Source organism: Lissotriton vulgaris, chromosome 9 (assembly GCF_964263255.1).
Source record: "Lissotriton vulgaris chromosome 9, aLisVul1.2, whole genome shotgun sequence".
Lineage (NCBI taxonomy): Eukaryota > Metazoa > Chordata > Amphibia > Caudata > Salamandridae > Lissotriton > Lissotriton vulgaris.
Window position 1 is genome coordinate 288,795,876 of NC_141697.1, and position 24,553 is coordinate 288,820,428.

At 42.6% G+C, this 24,553-nt stretch overlaps 1 protein-coding gene across 1 annotated transcript in view; it reads right to left on the minus strand.

Annotated features, from left to right (window-relative positions):
• LOC147690028 (phospholipase B1, membrane-associated-like) overlaps positions 1 to 18,926 on the minus strand; it is a 186,901-nt gene extending 167,975 nt beyond the window's left edge. The window contains exon 1 of the mRNA XM_086936630.1: positions 18,585 to 18,926. Within this exon, the coding sequence (XP_086792756.1) occupies positions 18,585 to 18,645 (61 nt within the window). The 5' untranslated portion in view covers positions 18,646 to 18,926. The remainder of the gene's footprint in view (positions 1 to 18,584) is intronic.
• Positions 18,927 to 24,553: the final 5,627 nt, after the last annotated feature.

The following is a 24,553-nucleotide window of genomic DNA, read 5'->3' on the forward strand; positions in this document are numbered from 1 at the left end:
GCATTTCCTATTTGCGATTTCCTAATAGCGATTCCCATAGCTATTCCTCCTGGAGGAATCGCTATTTGGAAATCGCAGATTTTGAACATACCATTTTGCATTTCCTAAATAGCGATTCTTGAAGAATCGCTATCTGAGCAATGCTAAATAAGAATTTCGTACTTCTGGCCCTTAATCCCTTGTGGGATGGATGTGTATAAATGTGTGTGTAAGGTATTGCAAACCTGAGTCATAATAGGCCCTGTGTGCAAATGCCAAAACATTGAACAAAATCCTTTTATTACTAGGCAGTAAATGCAGAGTAGTGAAATGCTAGGGAATATGATCATGTTGAAGAATTTTCAACAGCAAAAGTGCGAATGAATTTTGTACCATCTGCAAACAGTTAATAAGAAATGCAGGTAAACCTAAATGAGCATGTATGCATAGTCTAATCTCAACGGAATCAAAGCATGGACCACTGATTTTCTCAAGTGTAGAAGAAGAAGGAGGAACAGGAATTTCTTTAAGGACCTGAGTATAGCAAAACATGTTCCCACCACTGCATTGATCTGAGGTTGAAGTGATGAATGGCAATCTAATTTGACTCCCAAATTTCTAGCTACCTTACCAGGGGTAGAGGAGGGGGCAAAGAATCTGGCCAACAGTTCTTCCACCTCAAGGAAGTCAATGCCCCAAACAGCAGAATCTCAGCCAGAATTACATAATAAATTGGTGGCCCGCCCCCAATCCAAAACTGCTCTCAAAAGGCATCCAAAAGACTCCGGGGCATCAGAGGATTTGTTTTCGAATAAGAGGAGCAGCTGCCTATCATCTGTGTATGAGATCACCTTTACCATGAATGTCTCTATCATGGGTGCCAATTGGATCATACAGATGTTAAATAAAGTTGGGCTCATAAGAAAAGCCTGGTACACCCCAAGGCTAAGAGGCTAGGTGGCAAATGAGAAAGGTGGCATACTTACAGCCTGATATCTGTTTCCCAAACAGGAATGAAACCATGTAAGCACCATACTCCCACTCCAATGTCTCTTAGTCTCTGCAGGCGAATGGGGTGTGAGACAGTGTTAAATGCTGCTGAAATGCCTAATAATATCAGCAACACATTTTTTCCTTGATCTAGTGTCAGCTTGATGGAATCGACAACCTTGAGAAGGGCTGATTTCATGCTATGTCTAGGGTGAAAGCCGTAATGGAAAGGGTGTAACAGCCAGGAGATTTACAAATGTTCTGTAAGTTTAATATTAATCAACTTTTCAAATATTTTAGAGACTGCCAGTAGGAGAGAGATAGAATGAAAATTGGCTGTCTCAGACCGATCTGCTGTTGGCTTTTTATTAAGTGGAATCACTTTGGCTTCCTTCTATCTGGTTGGAAGCTGTGCTGGCCACAGGGAGGAATTGAAGAGCTGATTGAAAACAGCATTGATCACTTTACTTACAGTGGCTAGGATCGAAGATGGACAAGGTTTTGATGGAGAACCTGATTGCAATCCATTAAGGCATTTCGGATTCCTCTAGAGTAATGTCTTTAAAATGAAGGAGCTTCCCTCGAGCAAACTTGGGAGGGGCCATCGACGTGAACTACAGCGCTGGAGAGTCAATGGGTACTTTGCGATTAACTTCAATCTTTGAGATGTTCTCAATAAAAAATTGCAGCAACTTATTGCACAAATGAGAAGAGGTAGAAATTGACTGATTTCAGGCCTTCAGATTTAGAAACATCTTGACTATTTAAAAAAAAATCATGGACAATTCATGGTGCCGGCAATTTTATCTGCCTAAGATGTGGCTGGGGTCTCTTTAATGGCCGTGTGATATTTCCTTACAGCCTCCTTGAATCTGGCCTTATCCATCGGAAGATATTCTTTTCTCTACACACTATCAAGTTTTTTACAACCTTGTTTTTCTGCCATTAATGAGCACTTGCACTTTGCCACCCTGAACCTGTTTTATTAGTTTCAGAAGAATCGTATATTTTTCCCGTCCAGGAGACAGAGATCTCCTAGCTGGCCCTGTACCTGACTTTGCTAGGGAAGTGCTTACCTGCAGATCAGTCAACTCTGGTGGAGATGGAATACACCCAAAGTGATACTCCTTTCAACATGAGTGATTATCATTACCATGTCCAGGCCATGACACTATTAATAGATGGTAGAAGCTGATGAAATAAAGTAGGTGTATACATGCATTTTTACCTGTGCCTCCGATTAGGAAGTGGACATACAGATCCTCCCTGGTAAATCTGTGTTTGTCTTCTCTGTCATTACTTACACTCCCTTTTCTCAAAATGTGAAATGCAGGTGTGTTGTATGATTGATCGGTATGCAAGATGTCGAGGTCCTCCATGGTGGGATCTCCAACTGTTTGTGTGTCACAAGGAAGTTGGTTTGCCACAATAGACAGCTTAGTTACGCCTTGACTAAGTATTTGAACTGATCACTTCTATGGCTGTGCACTGCTCAACCTCCTTTCCCACCCTTCCCAAGTCAATGTAGCCATTTTTTGTGTGTCTGGCCATAATTCCCACAGACCACTGCCTACTCTTAAAAAATGAAATAATAACATTTAATTTTTTTTTAAAAATGCATTCCGTTTTCCTTTAAAGAAAACGGACTGCATTAAAAAAACTGCCTTATTTAAAACACAGTCACAGACATGGTGGTCTGCTGACCCCAGCAGGCCACCATCCCTGTGAGTGCTAGCCATTCCTAATGGGGTCGCAAATTGCACCTGCGTCAATTTGCAACCTCATTAGGCAAACAGTGCCTGAGACACTGTTGTACATTCCTATTTGAGAGTCGCAAACAATGCAATTTGCAACTTGAAAATTGGTAGGGTCGTACATCTGGCCTTCAGCTCCAAAGCTATCCAACTGGAGACCAGGGTTACACAGATGCATTTCATGCTCGTTGATTGCCATATTATATTAATCTATTTTTTTTATTACCACGTTAATTCACAAGCACAATGTTGTTTAAAACGGCCCACAGATTGCAACGTGTCGGTATGTTTCAAGGGTTTTACGACATTTTAAAGAGTGATTCGTAGGAATGCTTGTGGTATACGGTTGAGACATTTGTATTGCACTTTGTAAATTAGTAAAAATGTATTGCTCGGTAATTTAATACCATTATGATCACTATAAAACACGACAAATATACAGAAAAATAATCTTAAAAGAGTATTTATGATCTCGACGCCTTCGTTAAGCATGAACTGAAAAGATAAACCTATTTAATGAACAAGTAGCTCATTACAAGACACTGTGCTCATTTAATGTTGTTTCTGTTACATTCCAAAATTTGACATTGAAACATCAATAAGTGAGTGTGTTTGCCTTGAAAACAGTGTCAAAAGTATTTTCTTATACGGAAAGATGCCTGAGCGCGGTATCTAATGCTGAACATCTGCAAACTTTGGGGCAAATTTACAAGCCCTTAACGCCACCGAAGCGTCACTTTTTATGAACCTCAGGTGGAATAGCGGCATTCCCCATATTTAAAAGGTGGCACTAAGCCACTTAACATGGCTTAAAGCTGCATTGTAAATATGCCCCTTTCTGCTGCAGTCCTCTGCTCCAAAGGGCCGTGCAATGGGTGTTGCACTGGGTGGTCCACCACAACACATATTGCTTTTTGATGCTGTCCCAGATTTACAAGGCTGGGGCAGCGCCAAAAACTAAGGCCACGTATACCTGGTCTTAGAATGGCAATACGAGGAGAAAATATTCATTTGACCTTGTTTTTTGCTTTTTTTACAGCAGAATGGAGAAGCGTGGCATTGAGCAAACATTGCTAACGCCACGCTTCCCCATTCTGAAATCACAGGGAAGTGCTGTATTAACAAGAATGCGGCACACCCCTGCGTTTCCCCTAATGCTGGCGCTGAGTTCAGCTGCCTAGCGCCAACGCAGGCACCCTTACACCATAGTACAAGGGTGTCTGCGTTGAAGGGAAGATTGTTTATGTGCAGAAAGGGGCCCCTTCCTGCATATAAACAATCTTTAAATGCCGTTTTGTAACTGATTGTTTATGTGCAAGAAGGGGGACCTTCCTGCACATAAACAATCATAGGCAATTTTCTGTTTCTATGTGTGCTGCACAAGGCGACACACATGCAAAAAGAGAAAACGAGGAGAAATAAAGCATTTCTCATTGTTTTGCGTGTTTAAGACCAGGTTTTCCCTGTCCCTGGATGTTGCGGTGGACCACCCACCACAACACCCATTGCCCTCGCCTTTCACACTTAATAAAGCGTGAAAGGGTGCCTTATTTACAAGGCAGTGTTAAGCCACATTAAGTGGCTTATTGCTGGTTAGTAAATAAGGTGAGGCCCCTATCACCATCACAACATCACTGAAAGTGACGTTGTGGTGGCAATAGGGGCTTGTAAATATGAAAATTGCCCCTATTGATTGTTTATGTGCAGGAAGGTGTCCCTTCTTGCACATAAACAATCGCCCCTGCAGCACAGGTAGCCTTGCGACATCGAGGAAGGGTGTCTGCGCTGGCGCTAGGCAACTTTTTTAGCGCTAGCACTAGGGTAAACACATGGGTGCGTTGTATTCTTGTGAATACAGCGCATCCCTGCATTTTAAAAATGCCAGAGTGCATTTTTTGCAAATATACCCCTCTATGTTCAAGCGTTTCCAATTGATAGGAACATAGCCTCAGTATTTTCCAGCCGATCCTAAATTCTCCAACTGTAGCAGGTGAAACATGATTCCAATAAACGTATCATAGTTTTGGGCGCAGCGCCTTTCATTGATATTCAGGACCATTCAAGGGTGTGTGTATTTGTACAGTGCCAAAACCCTCTTCATAGCATTAGCTTCAAAATCGTTACTTTGGGAGCTTTTTAAAATGCAAAGAAGGTTGCCTCAGATTTCAAATTTCTACCAGCTTAAAGTTCTGTGAAGTCTAGTTTCCAAGACTTCACATAGGTTGTAGCTCTATCCAGATTAGGTTTCTAATGTAGCATTCAGGAGCAGATGTAATATTAAAACAACAGCTAAATATATTTGGATGCTAAGATTCTCTATTGTTTCAATAATCCAAACTGGTTGTGTACTTGGGCCTTTGCTGTGGCATTGGAGTGACCAAGCAGTATCCTATAAAAACGGATGCTTGTTTCCGGTCCAGGGAAGACATGGCTTGGTAGTTTGGGCTGGACTGTTCCCATGAGGCACAGGGTCAAACTGATTTGCACATGGCCATGTCTGAACTGAGGTGGCGGAGCGAGCTAAAGAATAATGATGGATTAAACCCAGATCAGTTGACTCGGGGTGAGTTCTTGCAATGTTCAACACTCCTTCCATCATACCCTTTAGTTTTGCTTCATCTTATTATTCATGTAATCTCCGGAATTTTCCCTCCCAGCTATTTTATGGAACTTAGGGGCAGATCTCAAAGAAAGTGCCACAGTGTGGCACTGCAAGCCCTTTGGCTGCACCACGCTGCAGCACTTTCAGAGAACAGGAATGCAACATATTTACAATTATATATTGCATTCCTGTGCTCTCCCCTGCGCTGACGCACAAACAGCTGCCAAGCGCTGGTGCAGGCACTCTTGCACCTTGGTGCCTGCGCCTGCACAAAAACAATCACTAAAGGCATTTTCCTCTTTCAATGCGTGCTGTAAAATGCAGCATACATTGAAAGAGGAAAAAACGAGGAGAAATGAAAACATTTCTTCTCGTTGCGCTTTGCTACACTACCCTTAGGGTGGCGAAGCATACTGATGCATTTCCAGGTTTACGAATCCTCGTAAATCTGGAAATGTGTCTTGTTCCATGGTGTTGCGTGGGAACACCCACAGCAACACCCATAGAACCCCCCATTCACGCAAAGTGCTGCTTGTAAAGGGGCCAAATTTACAAGGACAGGAAAAGCCTACACCTGAGCACAGAGTAATGTTGGTGTTGCGTGTATGTATGTTTGTAGTGTCCTTTTTCTTTTTTCTTTCCAGGTTCCAATTATTTTTTGGGTTTTACCTGATGTTTTTTCAGAAGAAGCATCATTCTTCTCCTTCAACCTGTGATATTTAGACCTGTATGTTTATCTATGATTTTGTCTCCACAGGTTCTTACGCCAATTGGGCGCAACGACACTCACAAAACATTTAACACTGTGAGGAACATTACACATTGTGGTAATTTTTATTTTCACTTTTACATCTTACATGTGAGTAAGGGGAGGGTAAGTGCATTAACCCTTGTCCTGAAGAAGGGGGCTTTGACCTCCGAAACATGTTGACTTTTAATACAGTGGTTTGATACCCTAACACGTATCTTTCTAAAACCACGCCCTGCACTTTTATTTTAATAATACCAGCCGGGGATTTAATAAAGTTTTTTTCTCCCACGCGCCAGGTATTTTTTAACTACTCACCTTTTCACCTCACCTCACTCACACTTTTGTAAACACACACCCCCACACATAGTTCACTTCAAGTGCTCCTGCGTATCCGCGAGTCGTAGCACGCCGCATCCCGTAGAGGGGTGCGAAGGCCCCGATGATGAAGCATGACACCAAGGGGCCTGTTGGTGTGTGAGGGGCATTTAAACAACACTGTGTGTTCCCCATCACTCTAGGGATCACTATCACTTTGAGTGGATTCCACTTTGTTTATTCATTTGTTCTCGTAAGACATTGCTTGCAAAAATGGTTGATCTGTTAATATCTATTGTGTTACAGGTTATTACTTCTAATTTCAAAACAAAGGAAAATGTTTCTGTTTTGTGGAATTTAATGTGTCATAATCATAGATTAGATACAAATCATTTAAATTAATTTTAATTAGTGATTAATTGTGATCAGTTATGGTCACCAGTTACTATTTGTCTAAGATAACAATTTAACTTGTTTACACACTTTTTATATATTGTTGGCAATGCCTGCTTGAATTTCTCAAATGTTTTCTATGTAGATCATCTTGAATGTACTATTTACAATGTATTGTATGCAAAAACCTAGAAACCTTGCTTCAGTGTTTTTATTTCCTTCCTTTTCATTCTTTTCTGTCTCATCCTTCTCTTCTTTCCTCTCTATTAAACAAAAAACCTACATATCTAATTTTTAGACATGATTGTGCTATTTTCTGCATAAAATATGTATCTGTGTACTATTTCCTTCCTATAATTAGATTTCTTATTGTTATTGCTCAATTTCTTTATATGGCATTTTTCTGTATGTTTGTTCTAATAAAACTGTTAAACTTAAAAGAGGAGTTTCCCTGAAATCTACCCTGATTTAATTCAAATAAAGAAGTCAGAGGCAGAAAATCCTAAATGACAGTGGATAGAAGAAATGCAGCTGCTGACTTTTTACAAATAGACTTGTCTGCCACATCAATAGCCCACCATCACTCCCTCCTTCTGAGTCAAGAGGGACTTTGAACCAAAGAAATTATGCCAGATTGGGTGTCCTTCAATCTTTTTGAAATAGATCTCGTGTCATCTTGCTGCTGCCTTTTACATCGCTTTATTTAAAACCGACTCTGACACACCACAAGGCTCCATGATTTTATCTTTCTTAATTTACCACACCTAAGTGGAGATCTGACTCCAGGAACTCGGCCCACTTTCAACAACATCGACTGAAATAAGAAACTTCGGAGTGAGCACGGACTTCAACTTTTCCCTTGTCCCCAAAAGTTAATTAAATTACGATAAGTGCTTTCAGCATAATGCATATCTACCAATGATTCTTCCTCTATCTATGCTTTCCTCCATAGATCCAGGTCACTTTTACTCTTGCCATGTCTCATCTAGACTAAGCAAATGGATTGTATCTAGAGAACTTTATTTTACTACTCCGAAGATTGCAAATAATCCACAATGAGGCAGCAAGGCAACCACTGCACTTTTGCCACATCTCATCAGCCCTCCAAGCAATGCCATATTTTTAACATTCAAGGCACTCTACATTGCCTAAAGTGTCAATCATGGCAAGAGAACATCTTTCATTCAACAAATACTGGAAAGATACTCACAGAGCAAAACCTTCCACTCCAGACAGGCAACTGATAGTCCCATGCCTCAAAAGAAATGTATTGACTCAGATTATGGAGGGTCTCACTCTCTCTCTAATAAAAGAGAGGGACCGCAACAACCAAAGGGGTAGGGTTCCAAAAGACTGTAAGTCAAATAAAGTGTCCCCTTTGGGTAAAATTACACATCAAATACTACACTTACAAACTCAACATTGCAAACATAATTGATTCAATCCATACAACCCAGCAAGAGCCAAGATGATGCAAGTGGTTGAAATTAAAAACGTGTACAATTTATTACAACATACATAAAAAAGAAATTACAGTAAAATGATTGTGTATATCTACCAACACAATACAATAATTACATTAAAAATTCTAACACAGTGGGAATGAAAACATAGAAAATAATTATAATTAAAAGAGAAGAGGACACAATAGACAGACATAATTAAATCAAACTCCAAATTGTACAAATATCTTAGATGGAGAAGTTATTTGGTCCAATGACTTTATGTGTCACAATTCTAGAATAGCATTGATGCGTTTCGGTTTTGGCAACTTCATTAAAAGCCAGCACCTTCCTCAGGATTAAAATATAATTTCCCACAAATTACGGTAAATCTGCAAATAGAAATGTATAATATAAGATACACATAATCTCAACTAAAACAACATCTACATCATAGTACAGTACAATGCTCCTGCAGGCTGTGTGGCACTATAGCCCTATACATTCAAACATTGTACATTTATATCTCTCATACAGATTGTTTATTCATTTTACAATACAGGCATCTAGCCTTGACGCAGTAAATATCAAGAACATAGTACATCTAATTAGATAATATAGTTAGTCTTTTCACCTCTCTAGAACCGATGTTCAATATAAAGCTGTTTTATGTATATTCTTTTATATATTTATGAGATTCTTTGAGGGTATTTCCAATGTATACATTTTACATCTGTTAGGGAAGTATTAAAACACTTTCTTGGTTTACCTCGCTTGACAACAAAGGCCCTCCCGAATATTCAAATGCTTAATCCAACACTCCTTGTTGTATAGGCCGCGCTGAGTGGAGTCATCTAAAAAGATTTATTCATTCAACATATCAATGCTGACATCGTAATGGTATGATAATAAACTGATGACATACTATACGTCAAGCTCACCAATTGAGTATTCCTTGGTCACAAATTATGTTTTCTTTGGTTTCATCACAGGACGAACAAACGATAGTGAAGCGTTATTGATTCTATAAAGAGGGGAAGATCAGGTGCCTTATTACTTTAATTTTTCTATATCTAACAATCTATAAGATTAGTTAAATGACAAAACGAGAGTCGCATGCCTATATCGCTAACTGTAGCTATAATCTATTTGTATATAAAGATAGGCACTCTCAGCTATTATTGCTCAACCGACAACCCTGATATACAGAGTGCTGGCAGAAATAAATGCTTGCTGTGCGTCAATCTCGTCAACCTGCAACCTCATAATGAAGTGGCTAAAGAATATATATATACACATGTGGCCCTTGATTCGCCACTGTATTGCGCATGAAGACACACTAGTACATAAATAGAAACATTTTAAATAATAGAAAAAGACGTCACTAGATCTTATCTTTAGCGTTTGCAGGTACATAGCAATAATTGTATTACTTAAAAATACAGCCGGTAAAAGACGCGTTTGTGATAACGTAGCAATAACAGTTAAATTGTATTACCTAAAAATACGTCCGGTATACGACGCGTTTGTAATACCGTGGCAATCCTGGCTCTTGTATCCAAGTATTTTCGGGATGAGGAATAACACTCCCGTAGAAAATTAGACCGCCCGCAGTCAGTAAAAGGTAAGTGTATATACACGAGTCAGAGTATGAACACAAGTCCCTACCATTATCTAAGATGTTACTAGGCTCCAACACGTACCTCTTTTCAAGTATAGCGTAGCGGCGTATGATGGTGTCCCTGCCTTGTTTAAAAAGTGCATCATGGGATACAAGGTATCTCCGTATTTTAAACACTGAACGCGCGAAAAATGACGTGCGTGACCCCTGGATTAATTACTTCCGGAAGTAATTAATCCAGGGGTCACGCACATCATTTTTCGCGCATTTCGCCACGTTATTACAAACGCGTTGTATACCGGCCGTATTTTTAGGAAATACAATTCAGCTGTTATTGCTACGTTATCACAAACGCGTCTTTTACCGGCTGTATTTTTAAGTAATACAATTATTGCTATGTACCTGCAAACGCTAAAGATAAGATCTAGTGACGTATTTTTCTATTATTTAAAATGTTTCTATTTATGTACTAGCGTGTCTTCATGCGCAATACAGTGGTGAATCAAGGGCCACATGTTTATATATATATTCTTTAACGACTTCATTATGAGGTTGCAGGCTGGAGAGATTGACGCACAGCAAGCATTTATTTCTGCCAGCACTCTGTATATCAGGGTTTATTTATTTTTTATTTTATTTATTTTATGTAGTTTGTAGAGCGCGCAGCTACCCCCGAAGGGGTGTCCCGGCGCTAAAATCCAGGGTTTACCAAGGGAGAGGGGGAGTGAAGAAAAAGGAATAGTGGAGAGACTAGAGTCCGGAGAAGAGCCAGGTTTTAAGTTTGGCTCGGAAGATGGTTTCGGAAGGACAGAACCTCAGCTCAAGTGGAAGGGAGTTCCACAGTCTGGCAGCAATGACACTGAAACCTCTGCCACCGGTTCTAGACAGTCTGAAACGGGGCGAGATCAGGAGGCGGAGGTCATTGGATCTCAGGGATCTGGTGGAGCAGGATATCGAGACCCGTTTTTTCAAATAAGTAGGACTGTAGTTGTTGACGGCTCGATAGGTAAGGGTGAGGACCTTAAACTGAATGCGGCTAGCCACAGGGAGCCAATGGAGTTCCCTCCGGTAGGCAGAAACAGATTGACGGTACGGGATATTACCGATCAGTCTGGCTGCAGCATTCTGGACAATCTGCAGCCGGCCTATCAGGTACTGGGGAGCCCCTGCATAGAGACTATTGGCATAATCCAAGTGGGACGTGATGAGGGCCTGGGTGACAGTGCGGCGGGAATCCAGGGGGAGATAGGGGAGGATCTTTCTTATCATGCGTAGTTTCGTAAAGCAGGCGGAAGTAACTTTATTGATCTGGGTTTTGCATGACAGGGAGTCATCAAATTGGAAACCAAGATTCCGCGCCGAGTGAACAGGGGACGGGGCAGGATCAAGCGCCGTGGGCCACCACCAAGAAGAGGGGATAGAGGTTTTCTGATTGAAAAACAGAACCTCTGTTTTATCTGCATTCAATCTAAGGTGGTTCGCAGTCATCCAGCCACTGATACTATTGAGACATTGGCGAAAATTGAGGAATGCGGAGTCCGAGTGGTCCCTAAAGGAAAACACCAACTGTGTGTCGTCCGCGTAAGAGACCACCCTGACTCCGTAAGACTCCACAACGTCAGCCAAGGGGGCCAGATAGACGTTGAAGAACAGGGGGCTGAGGGCAGAGCCCTGCGGCACCCCACATGACAGAGGTTTTTTCTCTGACTTAAAAGGACGTAACAGTACCCTTTGACTTCTGGATGAGAGGAAGGACTCGATCCAGCTGAGGGCAGTGCCACCGATGCCTATCTGCTTAAGTCGATCAAGGAGGATGGGGTGAGAGACCGTATCGAATGCTGCGGACAGGTCGAGGAGAACCAACATGGCCTCCTCGCCCCTGTCCACGCATTCTCGGATGGTTTCAGATACTTCCAGCAGGGCCGTCTCAGTGCTGAATCCGGCTCTGAAACCGGATTGAGATCCATGAAGCAGAGAATGGTCTTCTAAATATTCCGTAAGTTGGAGCTGCACGGCTTTTTCCAGGACCTTGGCGGGTTTAGGAAGAAGGGAAATGGGACGGTAGTTAGTAAAGACAGCGGGGTCTGCGTCTGCCTTTTTCAAAATAGGGATCACCAATGCCTCCTTCCAGGTGGTAGGGAAGAAGCCATGGTGAAGGGAGGCATTCCAGACGGAAAGGAAAGGGCAGGCAAGTAAAGGCGCCAGTTCTCCCATGATTTTTGCGGGGACCGGATCAGAGGGGGCACCGGATTTACAGCAAATGAGTAGTCTGATAGCCTCGTCCTGGTTGAGTTTGTTAAATGAAAGGAAGGACGGAGACTCTGGGGGACTAGTGAAAGAAGACGGGGTGATAGACTCTGTGGGGAAGGAGACACAGAGTTTGTTGATCTTTTCCAGAAAGAAATCTGAGAGTCCCTCGCAAAGAGCCTGACAAGCGGTGTTCTGGGGGGCCCTAGCCGGAGGGTTAATAAAGTCTTTAACGATGCTAAAGAGCGTTTTTGATGAATTTTTAGCTTTATTAATTTGAGCGGCAAAGTGGTCTTTCATCGCGCATTTTTTAAGTTTAAGGAATTGTTTTAGGGCCGTTCTGTAAAGATGTTTGGCTTCAAGGTCGTAGTTAAGTCTCCACTTGCGTTCGAGAACCTTACATCTGCTTTTCTCCTCCCGAAGGGGGGTGGAGAACCAGGGAGCAGAGGGTCGCGACCTAGTGGAGGAGATGGTTATCTGGGGGGCAATAGAATCAATTGCTTTAAGAAGAGTGGAATTCAACCTAGAAACATTTTCATCGATGTCCGGGGAGAGGTACTCCGACTGATAGTGGAATAGTGGGTCCAGGGTAGCGCAAGTAACCTTGTGCCACTTTCTTCCCAGTTCCTTCCTAGGGGCCATTGGGGCAGATTTGCGTCCCAGGGTGAGAGAGAATGGAATGAGGTAGTGATCAGTCCAGGTAAGAGGGAGAGGCTGAAGAACAGTGATGAGCGGAAAATTGGCGAATATAAGGTCCAGAGTGTGGCCTGCCACATGGGTGGAACCTACAACCAGTTGTTTAAGATTGAGGCTCTCCATGGTATCCACCAGGTTGGTAGCCTTAGCACAGAGCGGGTTGTCTATGTGGAGGTTAAAATCGCCCAGGACAATGAAGTTTTGGTGTTTAATAGATAGATCAGCCAATAAGTGGACAAGGGCAGTGAGGGAGGGGGCGGTGACGGGGGGGGATAATAAACTAGTGTGCCAGCCAAGATAACTGACGCAGAGTCAGAGACAGAGAAGTACATGGCTTCGATTGTACCTATATCAGCAAGTTTAGTGAAAGTCAGCTGGAAGAAGGATTTAAATATGACGGCTAGACCGCCTCCAGACTTACCTCCAGCCCGATTCAGGCATTTGATGTCATAACCTGGGGGGATAGCCAGATAGATATCCGGCGAGGAAGAGTCTGTGATCCAAGACTCGGTTAGAAAGAGAATATCCCATTCATCAGACGAGATGGACATCCAGATGTCATTGGCGTGACGGGGAAGAGACCGGCAATTAATCAAACCTGCTCGCAAGGTGTACTGATTAGAGGAGGATAGCTGTGGTGGTGGGCAAGGGGAGAGACGAGGTTGGCAGGGCGGGAGAGAGAAGTTGCATTGTGAGCAGAGGTAATGAGCGGTTTCCAGGTGATTAGGGATGCAGCGAGGGCTGGTCGGGCATAGGCGCGTATTGAGTGAGTGAAGTTGGGCAGTAGTCCAGCAGATGCGGGCAGGGCTAGTGGAAAAGGCAGGGGGACTGGCCCTGGGCCCGGTCCAGGCCCGGACGGGCCCAGACGGGCTTGCCTTTGGCGCGCCTTCGGCGCGCTGACGGCGCGCCCGCTGCGCTTCCTGGCGAGACACATCTTTTATGTCCGAGTGAGAGGGAACATGGGGGTGTGGCCAGCTGAGGTGGGCGTGTCCGCCGTGGCGCCTCGCCCTCAGTGATGGCGACAGGTAGCGTTCGTTGCAGCGCTAGGAGCGCTGTTTTAGTGCACAGGGAGGTGTTGTTAAAAAGCAGAGTATCACACAACAAAGTTTTTAAAAGAAAGAGATTCACTCCCGGCTTCCGCCTCAGGAGACTCCCGGATTAAAGTGTCGCGCTTTCCAGCTGCGCGCACTTTATAGTGTCAGGGGGGGCGTGGCCAGCTGAGGTGGGCGTGTCCGCCGTGGCGCCTCGCCCTCAGTGATGGCGACAGGTAGCGTTCGTTGCAGCGCTGGGAGCGCTGTTTTAGTGCACAGGGAGGTGTTGTTAAAAAGCAGAGTATCACACAACAAAGTTTTTAAAAGAAAGAAAGAGATTCACTCCCGGCTTCCGCCTCAGGAGACTCCCGGATTAAAGTGTCGCGCTTTCCAGCTGCGCGCACTTTATAATGTCAGGGGGGGGCGTGGCCAGCTGAGGTGGGCGTGTCCGCCGTGGCGCCTCGCCCTCAGTGATGGCGACAAGTAGCGTTCGTTGCAGCGCTAGGAGCGCTGTTTTAGTGCACAGGGAGGTGTTGTTAAAAAGCAGAGTATCACACAACAAAGTTTTTAAAAGAAAGAGATTCACTCCCGGCTTCCGCCTCAGGAGACTCCCGGATTAAAGTGTCGCGCTTTCCAGCTGCGCGCACTTTATAGTGTCAGGGGGGGGCGTGGCCAGCTGAGGTGGGCGTGTCCGCCGTGGCGCCTCGCCCTCAGTGATGGCGACAGGTAGCGTTCGTTGCAGCGCTGGGAGCGCTGTTTTAGTGCACAGGGAGGTGTTGTTAAAAAGCAGAGTATCACACAACAAAGTTTTTAAAAGAAAGAAAGAGATTCACTCCCGGCTTCCGCCTCAGGAGACTCCCGGATTAAAGTGTCGCGCTTTCCAGCTGCGCGCACTTTATAATGTCAGGGGGGGGGCGTGGCCAGCTGAGGTGGGCGTGTCCGCCGTGGCGCCTCGCCCTCAGTGATGGCGACAGGTAGCGTTCGTTGCAGCGCTAGGAGCGCTGTTTTAGTGCACAGGGAGGTGTTGTTAAAAAGCAGAGTATCACACAACAAAGTTTTTAAAAGAAAGAGATTCACTCCCGGCTTCCGCCTCAGGAGACTCCCGGGTTGTCGGTTGAGCAATAATAGCTGAGAGTGCCTATCTTTATATACAAATAGATTATAGCTACAGTTAGCGATATAGGCATGCGACTCTCTTTTGTCATTTAACTAATCTTATAGATTGTTAGATATAGAAAAATTAAAGTAATAAGGTACATGATCTTCCCCTCTTTCTAGAACCAATAACGCTTCACTATCGTTGGTTCGTCCTGTGATGAAACCAAAGAAAACATAATTTGTGACCAAGGAATACTCAATAGGTGAGCTTGACGTATAGTATGTCATCAGTTTATTATCATACCATTACGATGTCAGCATTGATGTGTTGAATAAATAAATCTTTTTAGATGACTCCACTCAGCACGGCCTATACAACAAGGAGCGTTGGATTAAGCATTTGAATATTCAGGAGGACCTTTGTTGTCTCAAGCGAGGTAAACCAAGAAAGTGTTTTAATACTTCCCTAACAGATGTAAAATGTATACATTGGAAATACCCTCAAAGAATCTCATAAATATATAAAAGAATATACATAAAACAGCTTTATATTGAACTTCGGTTCTAGAGAGGTGAAAAGACTAACTATATTATCTAATTAGATGTACTATGTTCTTGATATTTACCGGGTCAAGGCTAGATTCCTGTATTGTAAAATGAATAAACAATCTGTATGAGAGATATAAATGTAGAATGTTTGAATGTATAGGGCTATAGTGCCACACAGCCTGCAGGAGCATTGTACTGTACTATGATGTAGATGTTGTTTTAGATGAGATTATGTGTATCTTATATTATACATTTCTATTTGCAGATTTACCGTAATTTGTGGGAAATTATATTTTAATCCTGAGGAAGGTGCTAGCTTTTAATGTAGTTGCCAAAACCGAAACGCGTCGATGCTATTCTAGAATTGTGGCACATAAAGTCATTGAACCAAATAACTTCTCCATCTAAGATATTTGTACAATTTGGAGTTTGATTTAATTATGTCTGACTATTGTGTCCTCTTCTCTTTTAATTAGAATTATTTTCTATGTTTTCATTCCCACTGTGTTAGAATTTTTAATGTAATTATTTTATTGTGTTGGTAGATATACACAATCATTTTACTGTAATTTCTTTTTTATGTATGTTGTAATAAATTGTACATGTTTTTAATTTTAACCACTTGCATCATCTTTGCTCTTGCTGGGCTGTATGGATTGAATCAATTATGTTTGCAATGTTGAGTTTGTAAGTGTAGTATTTGATGTGTAATTTTACCCAAAGGGGACACTTTATTTGACTTGAAGGGTCTCACTCACCAGCAGAAACAAAACATTTGCCAACAAGGAAAAAATGGATACCACAGAGCTGAGCATTAGTCCTACTCTAGAGCTGGAACTAACCTCTTTCACAGATGATAGGCAGAAGCACATGCACAGAAGCCTCTTACTCTTCTTTGCTACACTACACATATGTGCCAATCTACAAGCTTGCTCGGACACAGTATAAGCAGCCTCTAGCAATCCCGTCAAACACCAAGACAATTCCATAGGCCACACTGCATTACCATACCCGGCCAACCAAAACATCAGTGCCTTATAAGCTTAAGCACCCTATCCATTACTCACTGTCACACCACTACAAGGCAAGGTGCAGCAACATAGAAGATAAGTGCATCCCTTCTCTCCCACACAACAAATAACTTCCAGATGAGCTAATCTACACGGGAAACAACCTTTACAACCCAACTTTTACAACGCACTACCATTACAATGAAACTTTTACAACGCAACATCCTTTACAACGCATGCCATTACAATGCAACCATTACAACGCATGACACTACAACGCATACCACTACAACGCATGTCATTACAACGCAGTCATTACAACGCATACCGTTACAACGCATAGCATTACAACACATAGTACCCTTACACTATCCAACACTTACCCTACTGTTGCACCCCCTAGAGTTAGAATAGTAATTTTTACCCCTACACTATCCAACACTTACCCTACTGTTGCACCCCCTGGAGTTAGAATAGTAATTTTTACCCCTACACTATCCAACACTTACCCTACTATTGCACCCCCTGGAGTTAGAATAGTAATTTTTACCCCTACACTATCCAACACTTACCCTACTGTTGCACCCCCTGGAGTTAGAATAGTAATTTTTACCCCTACACTATCCAACACTTACCCTACTGTTGCACACCCTGGAGTTAGAATAGTAATTTTTACCCACACTATCCAACACTTACCTTACATGCAATGTAATATTATGCGTTGTAATGGTATGCGTTGTAAAGGTAGTATGCCTTGTAATAGAATGCGTTGTAAAGGTAGTTTTTAAAAATTTGTTGTAATGGCATGCGTTGTAATGGAATGCGTTGTAATGGATGTTGCGTTGTAAAAAATGTGTTGTAAAGGTATGCGTTGTAAAAGTATGCGTTGTAACGTCATACATCCAAACTACACATCAACACCCTTGCAACCAAGCCAGAGCCACTTGAATTGTGTGAGTGTGCAGCAAGGGCGTTTTTCTCATAATTATGGATTTGCTCCATGTGCCACATAACACATTTTCTGCTGCATAATATGCAGATTTAAACATAAAACATTTTTGTGTTTAGCTCAAACGGCTCAAAAGCTACCAAAAAAAACAGCAACACATGTTGTCATGCAGTGGAAAGCTCTGTGCGAGGCTGACTGGTCCCCTTTATGTTGTTTATTGCTATATGTAGGCACTAAACTGGTACCAGTGAGGTGCAACCAATGCCTAAATAGTGTTAACAACTGTAAAAATGAAAAAATAATGAAAATATATTATCACAAAATGCACTGCAATATGCCGCATAATTTTCCTTTTTTGCTGCTAAATTTGGTCAGCACTATGGCCCTGCACCGACCTAGTGCAGAGGTTTAAGAAGCATATTACCGTCCGAAGTATCAGCACTATGAATAGGGGTGGGTAAAACTATGTGGTTTTCCTTGTGTAAAGTGCATAATTCTCAAATGAAGGGTTTCATGTGTATGAAGCTTGAACAGTCGTTTGCTGTTCAAATAATCATCCAGTTTCTAAGGGCATTATGCATTTGCAGCAGACATTCACACACATGTTCTGCCTATACATTTTCATCTCGAGCCAAGCCTCCTCTGTGAGAAAATTACGCAATCAGATTTAGCATAAAGAAAACTAAAATTCCATGCAATAAATATAGCATAAAAAACGGGGTATAACCAGGGTAACTTACACTTACAAAATAAATACTATGCAGAGCCCCTGCTACGAAGCTCCATATATAAATGCAACTAATATACAATGTTAAAATAGTAAGGCAGTCAAGGACTCATCTTTGGGCTCATTGAACCACATATAGGCCACTTTGTCACCTCTACCCATAAACTTCCTAGTTCTCCCCCCCCATATACTGATTTATCAAGTACTGAATTCCTGGATCAACTAACAAACTGTGCGCTCGCACATCATTTGTGGGAGGTCATGGGTACCCCGAATTCCCAATGGTACACATTCGAATACCCCAGATTGGCAGAGCTCTGGTCAGGAGCCTATGAACTGCCGAGATCGTAAAAATGCTGCAGGTCATAATCATTCACAGTCGTACATTTTTATTAAATTCCCTCCAAATAATGATTCTAAATTCTCTTACCACGGACGCCCGTCACCAAGAGACAGCAGCCGAAGGCCCACAAGAAGGATGCGAACGTCATGGCTCACTGCGCAGACTCACCTCCGGACTCCAAAGGCGCGCGCAATGGAGCCCTCATGTTATGAATGAGTATTTATCAACAACCAGTGGCGCGGGTCGATGCCAGCGTCACAAGTGCCACCCCACCATTATCTCAGAGGGCCGTAAATACATGAACAGGCTCCTTAATGATCTGATAGGCAGGTGATCGTGTTATCGAGGGTTTCAAGTCAAAGTTCGCCTGCTGGCAGGAGCCCCAGGGAGGGTTCTAAAGGCGGCCATGTTCACTGCAGGGCATGATACATGTTGCGTTTTACAGACAAAGGCTATTTCCTCCTATTGATCCCCTGTTTGTGCCAACTCCGCGGATTCTTCTGGAAAAACAGGGTTGTAGAGATAGAACAATAAGGGAGAAGCGATCCATTGACCTTGTTGGGGGCCATGCCGTGACACCGCTGCCAGGCAGGGAAGGCCGATAGTAGCTAACAGTTTTTAAAGAGCGTGGGAGCCAGCGCGAAAATGTCTGACATAAGGACATTTTCATCAAGGCTGAACTAAAAAGCTGATAATTCAGAAACATAAAAGCAAAACAGTAACCAAATAATCAGTTAGTGGGAAAATATTATTGGCATTTACTTTATTTAGCAAGTTGAGGCCGCTAGAGTTGCGCCGAAGCGCTGTAATCTCACGAGGATAGAACCAGGAGCATTTCTAGTGGGCGTTTTGCCCCCCACTAATCACAACATGAATGCAAAGTTCAGGTCGCGGGGACTTCAAGTTCAACCACCTGACCATTTTTTTTAAATTAAAGCTATAATATTTATGAAGTGCAAAAATGCATTTGTATATTTTGATTATGGTATGATTCTTGTCTGATGATTATAGGGTAAATGATGCTTGCTTAAGTGAAGGCTGAACATAAAATGAATCCAATTTTACAAGAAGGGTTGGAGCTATCCCCAAGGAACAGTGCCAAGATTAGTGCGAACCTTAGACATCCTTACCAGGGGCGTGGTTTCAGGGAGGGTGTTAGGGCTGTGTCAGTCCCCCAAATAAATGCATTCTTGGCTCGGTAGTTGGGTTTGGGTGTCCTGAGTTGGGTTTTCTATCTCTGTGTCTCCTTTTCTGAGACACAAATGAATGACAAAACAGCGACCTTTGCTGTAAAACAGGCGAAAAAGAAAGACAGAGATACACATTTTGTGGCGGAATTCTAAAATGTGAAACCGAATAACCTGACATCAATTCTGACTTCCCTGCTTGTCCAAATTGTGTGATCCTCCACAGACTCCTTTTCCTTTATTATCATATATGAGCACTTACAATCACCTCTTATGTTTCATTTAATAGACTATCATTTTGCTCCATCTATAATAAGAATCTAAGCCGCGTTAAGGAATTACATAATTTTTGATTTTCCTTTTAGTTCCCTAATGGCATTGTCCTCTGTAGCAATAAATGCTTCTAAAAGTTATCACTTTTAATAAATGTCTTTCTATGCAGTGATATAATGTGATGTGCTAAGGTGAAACGCTTCCGCATGTTAAAGAAATACACTTGGTTTTTAATTTAAAGAGATTGTATTATATTTTTACATTATGTTTGTTGCATGATATTCTAGCCAAACATTTTCATGGCTCTAGTTTTAGAGCCAAGTCAAACCCATGGCTCAGCTCTGGCTTGCCCTATTAATGTGCCTGCTCACCCTCCTCTATCTGCGATTTGGGCTACGTACATGGGGCCGTAAGTGACTTGATATAATTATATGCAAAAGGCGAGGAGTAGAAACATGGAGCCTTGTCCACATGCACCGATTTGACAACTATACCATCAAGGCTTCTCATGGCTCTTGTAGCAGAGACAAAGAATAGGTGTGCAGTGGAAATTCTTTTAAAATAAATTATCTCAGAGCAGGGACTCCAGGCCACTGTGTTGTTTGTGACCATAGTCATGAGTTCCCAGGTGGGAGAACCAAGTCCAGCTGGAGTAGGCGGGGCCTAGATTTAGTGGGGTTGTTTAGGGTGTGACATTCCTCAAATGCATTCCTGGTTTGGTAGTTGGGTCTAGGCACCCTAAGTATGGTCTGCTATTTCTGTGCCTGTTTTCTTGTTCTCATTTCACTAGGAGTTTTCAGCTTGTTAACATTTGGGATTGGGATCTTAATATATAGAGAGTGACCAGTTTTCTAAAAAAAAGTAGTACATCTGCAGAATTCTTACTGAATGGATGCAAATGTACTACTTTTTGGAATTCACAAACATTGACAAAAGTGACTTGGAGAGCTGCATCAGTCTCAAGTTTACAGGCATATTACTGTCAGTCAAACACATAAAAGGTGGTGGGAGGAACACTTGCAAATAGTCTAACCAATGACAATCGCTCAGGGTGACGTTCCTACTCATCATTTTATGCCCACTGTGCCACTCTAGACAAAGGCCCACCTAATTTTAATCTGTACTCACACAGTGCATCCCAAAATTGTTCATCTCACCCTTCCATCGCGTAGCCAGTTTTTTTAGTTGGTGAATTTGAGACTCACACCCCACAAATCTCGCTGGCTAAGCTATGCCCCTAATCTTTACACGGGTTTCGAAGCGTTCTCCCAACTTCTGGGACAATATGGAGCAAAGAGCACATTTTAAAACACAAAATATTGATTAAAAGTGGGAAGGGTTAAACAATGGTTCCACGGTTCCCTCTATTAAGGAGCTATTGCTATTAACAGCAACTGTTATGCTTGAAGGTGCACTTACCCAGTAGCACCACTGTCAATTGCACAGTATTAAATATATTTTTATTTGGGGGTTGCAGGTTTTCTCTCGAGCAACTTTTAGAAAAAAGAGAGGCAAGTGATACATTTCCAAACACCACTCGCCTGTAACATTGGTGAAATGTGGACAGCTTTTAAAATGCAGTTTTAGTGGAGGGTTTTGGAATTCTGTAGCATTAGATAAGTAATAACAAATAATTAAGTAGTACTTAGAAAATTTCACTTTGCAGTTTGATGGCCAACTTAATGATATCCATTGTATTGATCTCAGAAGCATAAAAGGCTTAGAGAGTCAGGTTTGGCTTCGATCATGTGGGCTGTCAGTTAAACACAAAGAACGCTATATACCTGATTCAGCTATCAATCTGATTTACCAATAACAGAGTTCTCTAAAATATCTTTTATATCAGACATCATAGAAAAAATATGACAGTCTGAATCTTACCATATACAGCACTGTCGTCTCCTGCTTAAAAGTGAAGCTCGGGTGCTCTCTATTTGTTGTGTCCAGTGCGCTGCACCTGCTGTCATTTGTGTCCACACACGAGGAGCCATAGTAGTAAGTAAGTGAGCCATAGTAAGTCCCATTAAAATGTATTCAGGGAAGATGAAGTGAGATCACTTTCTTCTGAATTTTCATCCTGTCACAGATGAGCAACTGTGTGTTCCTAGATAGTGTACCACTCGCTGCAGCCAGGCCCCATAGGTTGACTATAGGATGCTACACTATAAAGGGTGTTACTAGAAGTAAGGCAGAGTTGCTGACTTTGTCAAAAGGTAAGAACACCAAAATATAAAAAGTGGGTCTATTGGCTTTAGCAAGGAGCTAGAATATCAACATATATAAAGCAGATCTATTGTCTTTAACAAACAAGCATTTGCAATGCAATCTGTCTCGCCTTTGGGACCTTAAATGTATTTAGCTATGCAGCACAAATATTCTGGATGCTGAAACATCTACTGTTCTTTAACATGGAGGGAAAGTAAGCACCAAACTGCGTGACACATCACGTATGGGAAAACATGGAGAGAAATATTGCCTTTCAGCGGGAAACCGTATAGTCCAAAGCTCTGTTTTTAATATAAAATCAGGGCCTTCGGTGGTCATATCACTGAAAATACAAGATGTAAAAAAAATATTATTGCCTACGGGTGCACGTGGAAAACAATTTCTATGGCCTGTAATCTAGAGAAAGCTAAAGTGATTCTGGAATTTTACTGAACTCTGTTGGTCATTTTCTGTCAACAAAGTTAAATAGAGGCAGTTGCCAGAAAATAAAAAAAAGAAAGTCCCTCAGCAGAAAGCAATTCTGGTATTTTACTGACCTCTACTGGTCGTTTTCTATCAATACAGTTAAATAGAGGCAGTTGAACAAGCAGAAAGCAATTCCGGTATTTTATTGACCTCTACAGGTCCACAGCATGTGTGTCAGGTGTGCTGGTTTCGAAAGGCATCAGGGGCAGTGCAGGGATGCTGCAGGAAATAAAGTCTGTAACCTTTGAGGGGTAGATATGCATTGTTGAAAATGCATGTCTGCTTAACTTTAAAGCGTGCATTATGCGCGATTTCGGAAGGGTATTGAAAGATATCATTTTATCATTAAATACCATATGCAGAGACTAGGGTCAGAACTAAAAAGCAGTTCCGGTGTGGTTCTTACGGAAACTCATGACATAGAGTTCGAGTTCGCTGAACATTTCGAGCAAGTTTATCGATGGGGCTCGGACTTACCGGAGGAGGATTCTTCCAACTTACTGGCAGACATCCGACTGCCCACTCTTTTGGACCCCGATCAAGAGACATTGGAGAGTCCACTCACCAACGACGAGCTAGCGATGGCCATTAGGGATCTCCGGCCAGGTAAAGCCTTGGGCCCAAATGGTCTGCCTATTGAGCTGTACAAGCTCAAGCCCGAGAGATTGACCTCCTTTTTGAAAAGCATGTTTGAAGACAGTAGAGAGGTGGGAGTACTACCACGAGACCAACGCATTGCTAAGCTGGTTGCCATTCCTAAGGCAGGGAAACCTAAAGACGAATGTGCCTCGTACAGACCGATATCTTTATTAAATGCAGAGCCCAAGATATTCACAAAGCTTTTAGCAACTAGACTCAGGCCAGTATTCGATAAACTTGTCCACCCAGACCAATCGGGATTTATGCCACACGTAACAATGCTCCTAATCTACGTCGACTTCACGGAGTGCTGGGGCGCTGCTCCACTATCCAGGAAGATGCAATAGTAGTTTCTTTAGACGCAACAATGGCGTTCGATACCCTGGAATGGGCTTACCTGATGGCGGTCCTTAGAAAGTTGGGCTTTGGCCCTAATTTCATCGGTTGGGTGCGACTCCTATACACGGAGCCATTGGCTCAATTGAACGTAAACAACAAAACCTCGGAAGTGTTCGCGCTCGGTCGAGGTACGTGGCAGGGCTGTCCACTCTCGTCACTTCTCTTCGCACTATCCCTGGAGCCGCTCGTGGCCTGGATATGGAGAAACTCTTCAATATGGGGATTTAAATGGACTGAAGGATGGGAGGATCAAATCTCCCTATACGCAGACGACATCCTCCTATATCTCACCTCCCCCCAAAAGTCATTACGGGTAGTTCTAGACATGTTCACTAGCTTCGGGAGAAACTCCGGTTACAAATTGGAGCAAATCACTGTTATACGTCCTAGATGGAAATCCTCCCCCCATGCCAAAGGACTGCCCTATTCAGACAGTCACAGAAGGATTTAAATACCTTGGCATCTTCATTTCCACTGATGCCAGGACCCCTCCTCCCAACCTTGCAGAGATTCAAACGAGACACTGCTACCTGGAAAACGCTCTCGTTGTCTCTCCTGGGACGGGCAGCACTCTTTAAAATGATGACACTGCCACGTTTCCTATATGCCCTTTAGGAAGGTGGATACCGGACTATGGCTACCCCAGATTTTTTGCCTAGTGTTTAGCTGGTTTTCGACTTAGTTGGCCTGGGATCCTGCTAATCAGGGCCCCAGGCTATCTGCTCTCTCTTTAAAATGGACTCTATGTACCCTAGGTACATCTCCAATTGGATACTGGGTCACCTTATGAGCCCCTGTACAGTGTACTATAGGTACCCAGGGCATAGATACATCCAAGGCCTACCAGGGGCTGCAGCATGTATTATG